The sequence below is a fragment of the Talpa europaea genome (genome assembly GCF_964194135.1).
Source record: "Talpa europaea genome assembly, chromosome: 7".
Taxonomy (NCBI): Eukaryota; Metazoa; Chordata; class Mammalia; order Eulipotyphla; family Talpidae; genus Talpa; species Talpa europaea.
Window position 1 is genome coordinate 49,521,237 of NC_140074.1, and position 7,457 is coordinate 49,528,693.

The 7,457-nt window shown below is 35.8% G+C and overlaps 1 protein-coding gene across 4 annotated transcripts in view; it reads right to left on the minus strand.

The window, feature by feature from the left end:
* KIF27 (kinesin family member 27) overlaps window positions 1-3,743 on the minus strand; it is a gene marked incomplete at both ends in the record, with an annotated part of 68,682 nt that extends 64,939 nt beyond the window's left edge. For all 4 annotated transcript variants that reach the window (XM_084238480.1, XM_084238481.1, XM_084238482.1 and 1 more), the window contains one exon: window positions 3,446-3,743. In XM_084238480.1, coding sequence (XP_084094606.1) covers window positions 3,446-3,743 — 298 coding nt within the window. The remainder of the gene's footprint in view (window positions 1-3,445) is intronic.
* Window positions 3,744-7,457: the final 3,714 nt, after the last annotated feature.

Consider the following 7,457-nt stretch of genomic DNA (forward strand, 5'->3'; position numbering starts at 1 on the left):
ATGAAATTTTAACAGCATTGTTGATGTTTACATTTTTTTATAATAATCATCCTGAAAAATCGGAATCTCTATTAACTTGGATTGTTTTTCACCTAACTTAAGATACAAGACTGCCATCATGTGGCTAGTAAAAGAAGCTGTAGGTTTTCCAATACAAAGGAAGCAACAACTCCTTTTTGAGAGCTTTCAGGAACTAGCCAATGGAAATATCTATAATCCGTAATATATGTAGGCATTCTAAGTTAGCCTCACTATACAGGTGATCAGAAATAATTCATTCATTTCCCACTTCAACAGATAAAAAGCACAATAATTCAAAAGACTTGTCAAAAATCTGAATTTCAATTAATACTTATTTTAAAAGCTTCAGTGTATATTTTGGTAACCTAAGTAGCACATTTCAATGTTAAGATTTTATCCCTAAAATAGATGACTTCTGAGAGACCCTGTAAATTTTTATACCTCAACAGTCATCATTTAGCTATAAGGTTATTTAAAGAGTACATGAATAAAAGTTTTTAGAGAAGATTATGCTTTGTTTAAAATAAATTAAGGGTCTCCCCGGTGGCGCAGTGGGTTGAGCACAGCGCTGTGTTGTCCGCAGCCTCTGCAGCAAGGGTTCGATTCTTGGCCGGCCAGGGAGATTCCCACATGGCACGGCAGACCTCTCCTGTCACATCTGCTGCCCCCCTCAGCAGTGCTTTCGGTCTGTCTGCCTGTTCTGCTCCCCACTCTGTCGCTGGTGAATCCTCTCATCCTCCCGCGCCTCTGGCCTGTACCCCAGCTATTGTATAAATAAAAAATAAATCTTTAATAAATTAATTAATGAATGAAATTAAATCCAAACTTTTGAAAAGCAGAAAAATGAATATCAGTTTAAATAGCATTATATTGAAAAATAAGAGATTTTCATTCAGGCATAGTAGCATGGTACTCCAGACACTGCAAATGTGCAATAATGCTATTCCCTCCAATAATGTTTCCCTATCAGTATAAAGCAAATGAGTCTTTAAATAGGTATAGGGAGGAAAGAGGACATTATTTTGCAAGACCAATAGTTAAATAGCAGGTGACTAACAGAAATGCTGTCCTATAAGGAGAGAGAGTCCAGAAATCAAAAATGCTCACCAATTATCATCAGTACACCAAGAAATTTAACTTCAGGGCCTCCCTGGTGGCACAAGGGGTTAAGACGCAACCTATGAAGCTGCCGCAGCCACTGCAGCATGAGTTAGATTACCAGGGAGCAACCCACATGGCGCAGCATACTTCTCCTGACTCGCCCACTGCTCCCCTCAGCAGTGTATTTCGACCACTCTGTCTCGGGTGAATCCTCTCACCCCCCACACCTCTGGCCTGTACCCCAGTTCTCCTATGCATAAATAAATAAATCTTTAAAAAAAAAGAAATTAACTTCAAACAACAATACAATTTGCATCTATCGGGGGCAATATATACATAAATATATATATATATATATTTTATAATATCCAGCAAGTGGCAAAGATATGAACAAATAACTTTCCCATACTGGTGGTAAGAATACATACCGGCACAACTTTTTTAAAGTATATACCCACATTTCAAATGTGACTTAACTAACCCACTTCTAGAACTCTATTCTACTGAAATATTAATACATGGGTACGAAGTTCAGTGTACAAAACTATACAACACAATTTCTTATAACAATAAATATGAGAAACAACTTAAATGTTCAGTAATATTGAAATGAATTATTATCCATTCAAACAATTAAATAAATGTTGTATAACCAAAAAAAATGAGGCAAACTTCTATGATTCAGATGGGAAAAAAAGAAATATTTCATGTCAAATGCAAAAAGAAAGCTAAGGTATAATATATCACAGATATAATATCTTACTAAGCAACCAAAACTGTATGCATAAGTATTGTGATATGCCTAGAAAAATGTCTACAGGACTTTAGAATGGTATACATCAACCCTGCTCTTTCCTGGAATGAGAGCTTTCAATTGCTTAATTTAATTTCTAAAGCATCTATTGCAATTCTTTACAATGAAGACTTTTTTTTTTAACTAGGTAAAAAACACCACTAAACAATGGTTCCAAATGGTGTCTATTTCTTCCGGTATCAGGCACCTTAAAGCAGTTAAAATATTTTACGACTATAGGAACTTTTATAACTTTGTCCCCTAAAGAATTAAAATTGTAGTCATGACCTCTTAATAAAAAACAATTGTTAACAAAATTAGAATGTTTTCTAACTCCTAAAAGAATAAAGCACATGAGTCTTTAACATCATTAAAAAATGGCAATCAAGGGCCTGCCCTGGTGGTGCAGCTGTTGATCGCTGGGCTGTGAGGCTGCCCGCAGCCTCTGCAGCACCGGTTAGTTCCCCGGCTGCCGGTGAGGGTCACACACACACACACACACACACACACACACACACACACACACAAAAGGCAATTAAAAAAAAAGCTATGGGCCTCCCTGGTGGTGCAAAGGGTTAAGCACAGCACTGTGAAGCTATCTGCAGCCTCTGCAGCATGAATTTGATCCCTGGCCAGGGAGAGACCCACATGGCCAGGCAAACCTATCCTGTCTCACCCGCTGCTCCCCTCATTAGTGTATTTCAGTCAGTCTGCCTGTTCTGTTTCCCACTCTGTCTCTGGTGAATCCTCTCACCCCCATACCTCTGGCCTGTACCCCAATTCTTATATGTATAAATAAATAAAATATTTTTTAAAAAAGATATCATCCTGATTACACATATAGAATGTTAGCAATAACTTTTAGACAATGACATATATGTACAACTTTCAAGTCTTCTTTTAGTAGAAAAAAATACCAATGCAGTAAATAGTCTCAAAAAAGGATTTGGCATCACTCTCAACTCTGTCACTACCTGCTTACTTGTCACTAGCCACTAACTTGAACAAGTTCATCATTCTATGGCTGGAGTTCCCCAGTGATAAATGAAGAGAAATTATTTTCGAGATTCCTTCCAGTTCTAAAGGAATTTCTATGCTTCCATTTTTTTCCAAACCAGAATTAAAGCAGGAGGCAATGCTCCTTAAGGTGGTATTTTAAAATGGAAATCTGGCTAGAGGCATTATACGTTTCTCCTATCACCTCTAAGTTCTGGTTGCAGGACTCTTATTTATAAGTGGACTGTTAAAGGATGCAAAATCTGCATGTGAACTCATTTATCTTTATTTGAATTCCATTCAAAATGACAAAGGGGTAAACACTGAGCATTGTATTAAACTTCTTTCCTCAAATAGTCATAAATCAAACTTCAATATTTAAAACCAATCTTTCAACAATAATCTTATAAACATATCTGAGTATCCTATTATTTCTTTCAAACAATATGCTGACCCCTACTATATGCCAGCTATTGTTATATTTAGCTTCTTTCTAGTGTCTCAAACAAAAGTCAAAGAATATGAGAATCTTACCAACATGGCCTCCTCCAATGGTGTAAGTCTTCCCAGATCCAGTTTGTCCATAGGCAAAAACAGTTGCATTATAGCCCTCAATGAGTGACAACACTAGTGGCTTTATACATGCATTATAAACTTCATCTTGAGTGGAATTTTTGCCAAAAACAAAATCAAAAGTAAAAACTCTATCTCTCCCAATGATAATTTGCTGGGTGTTTGGAATAGCTCTCACACAAGTTTGATGATTATGAAGAACTTCTTTGCACAGCAGAGGTCTAATTCTTACAGCAACTTTTACTGGTATTTCTTCCATGGTAGATTAGATTTTACTAAATAGATTTTATACTTAATATTCAGTATCTAGTGTGAGAAACATCCATTTTATGTATGATCTGGACTCCTGTGTATCAAAATAAAAAACAGAATTTAATTATTGACTCTATCCTAACACACTAAGCATCTTCTAAAGCAAAGTCAATTATAGCAGGTTTTGTCCCAAGACACTAGACAGAGTAAATCTGTCTTGTAAAAGTACATTTATAATTTATAAATGAAATGATATGTCTAGATTTGCTGCAAAATCATCTGGGGGTTGGGGGCCATGAGTTGGTAAATGATGAAGCTAAGTGATAAATACACAGGATTCCACTGTGCTATTCTCTCTATAGTGATCATGTTTCCTAGTCATTAATCAAAATATTGAGTAACTGGGGAGTTCTAAAATTATTGGGTAATTGTACAGGTGCTAAAAACAAACCCTTGTCCTAGATTTTATAGTTATATGTTGAAAAATGGCATATGATCTTTGCTAAAAATATTAGAAATAAAGCCACGAACATAGTTGTAAGAATTTCTTTAACTCCATAAAAATTTAAAACCAAAATTTTTATTCAAAAATAAACTAGCAGGAAAACTACCTTATCACACCGACATTGTGTTATACTTATTTCTGAAGATCTCTAACAGTATTAATATGTTAAAAATAAATTGATAGCTACACTTGCAAGGAATAACCTGAGAAATGAATGTAAAAAATAATTCCACTTAACAACAACGTAAAGACTAAAATACTTAGGGGAATAAATAAAATAGTTAGGAGGAAAAAATCAAATAAAAGATGTACAAAACTTAAGCCCTGAAAACTACAAAATACTGTTACAAGAAAGTAAAGAAAATCTAAATAAATGGGAAAACGGCTCATATTCATGGTTTGGAAAACATAATAGTGTTAAGGTGTCAGTATTCCACCAACTGATCTATAGACTCAGCACAACTCCTATCAAAATCCCAGCCAACTTCCTTGCAGAAAGTGACAAGCTGATCCTAAAATTCATATAGAAATTCAAGGAACAGAGAATAGTCAAAATAATATCAAAAAGAACAAAGTTGAAGGATACACTGGTCCAGCTGGGGGGAAAAAAGCAACAGTCAACAAGATAATGTGGCACTGGCATAAAACAGACTTAAAAATAATGGGAAATAACTGACAATCTATTATCGAAATAAACTCTCCATTTAAGGACAATGGATTTTTGACAAAAGTAACCAGACAATTCAATGGAGTAAAGAATAGTCCTTTCAACAAATAGTAAGGGAGCAACTGGATATCCACAGACATAACAATGAAGTTGGACTCCTACTTCACATCATATACAAAAAAATAATTCAGATCATAGCTGAAACTATAAAACTATAAAAAGAAAGTGCAACAGTAAATCTTGGATTTGGAAATGGTTTCTCAAATATGACACCAAAAGCAATAAGCAATGAAATGAAAAATAGATTAAAAGGACTTAATCAAACTTAAAAGGACACCATCAAAAAGTGAAAAGACAACTCATTAAGTGGGAGAACACATTTACAATTCATGCATAAAGATTTGTGTCTAGAATATGAAGAGAACTATTACAACTCAGTAAAAAAGACAAACCAATTTAAAAATAGGCAAAGGATCTGAAGATAGTTCTTCAAAGAACATACTAAAAATGACCAGTTAGCATATATAAAGATGATCAATACTATTGGCGACCAAGGAAATACAATTAAATCCACAATGAGATTCACTTCACTCCCACTAACATGGTTATCATCAAAAAGACCTTAACATGTTTTGGAAAGAATGCAGAGAATATGGAACCCTCATACACTCTTGATGGAAATGTAAAATGATGCAACTGCTTTGGAAAACAGTCCATCAGTTCCTCAAAAAAAGGAACAGTTATTATGTGACCCAGCAATTCCACTCTTCAGCATGAAAATACGTTCACATAAAAACTTGTGTATGAATGTTCAGTCTTAGAAAGAAAAAGCTTACACTACATAAAATCTTAAAAAAAAAAATGTGACAAGTCTTCTATGATAATGGCTAGGTTAGATTATGAAAAAAATGGGGGGGGGCAAGGGAGACCCTGTGATCTTTAGAGAAGGCACATCTTGAACACTACCATTAAGTAACCTAGCTGTCTAATGCATTAAAATAAAAATTTCAGCACTGCTTGTTATGAAAATTGCAATTATGACATGTAATATCCACTAGAATTTTTTTAACTGCAGCACAACTCTGTAGCAGGACTGTGCACTTATAATTTTGTGACTGGATAGTCGGGGAAAGATCATAATAATTAAAAAAAAACATTTACATCACTTTACTAAGAGCCCACTGAGAGTAAAAAAAAAAATATCAGCTCCCCTGGGCTGTAAAATCCCAAAACAGAGTCAACAAACCATCTTTAATGGCCAAAACAAAAAGATGCACCTATCCTTGGCATTTTTCAACATTCTAGTGCAATTCTGTACTGGAAAAATAAAGACATACATATGATCAATCCTTTCTTGGATCCTAAACTACTCTATATCATTTTGTACTGGAAACTTTTCCAAAAACCTGCAAAAAATACTATAGGAATTGGTTCTTTCAAATGTCTCTAAACACCTTTTTATGCTATCACATTAAAACAAAAGTCAGTCTATGTTTAGCCACGCCTAACCAAATTGCTAATAAGAGGTGCCAAGTGTAATTGGGATAGTTTCACATTCTCGCTTTTATAATGGGAACATCTATAAACAATATGCCTATGTCTATCTATAAACAATATGCCTTCACCTATTCTAACCATTATGGGCATTGAAAGCTCATAAACACATGGCTTGTAAAAAAAAAAAAATCCATAGTACTTATACTGCTTCAGACTCCCATCAATTACAATTATCAGAAGCAAATGTATTATGTCACCAATAAATATAAAGAAAGGTGGAATTTGATGGGCTTAGCAAACACACTAGGCATTACATATACTTAAGCATACATGCTCGATTAATTTTTGAAATCTGGAAAGGTTAAGAGAAATATTTTATCATTTTTGCCGTGCCATTAACCAGAAATAAGTATTTCCAAAAAGGGTGCCATCCTGTGCCTTCGTTTTTCAGAAGTAGTGATTGTCTAGAAAGTGTAACTAGTTAGTAGTTTCATCAGAAACTTCCCAGCAAATACAGAATGAATTACTTAAGCTCTGAAAAGGGCCCAACCGCACAAAGAACTATATGGAGAAGACAGAAAGTAAAGAGGAAAAAACAACAATGATTTAAAAACTTAAGAGAGGGGCTGTGCTACTAAAAGGGTGTTTAAAAGAAAGCATGTGGGCACCATTTCTCTTTCTCAATATCATCTTCCTCTGAGGTAAGAGGCTTTCAAACTTCTATAGCTTAGAAAACAACAAAGTTTCAATATCCGCAGAGGAAAAAAGGAGAAACCGGTGATCAAACGAAATCCCCAAAGTCGGGGTGGGGGGGCCTCCCCAACCCTTTCAGATCCCGCATCTGAAAAGAGAAACCGAGAAACACTCGGGATCTGACTCAAGTGCGGGATCGGTTCCGCCTTCCGGGGCGTCCCTATTACCGGGCACTTTTCCATCAATTGGAGCCCCAACTTCCCCGGACGCCCGGTGGGGATCCGGGCCCCTTCCGGCGTCCTCCTCGGTCTCCCCGGCGTTCCAACCGCCCCGGAGCCCAACCCGCGACAGCCCCAAGC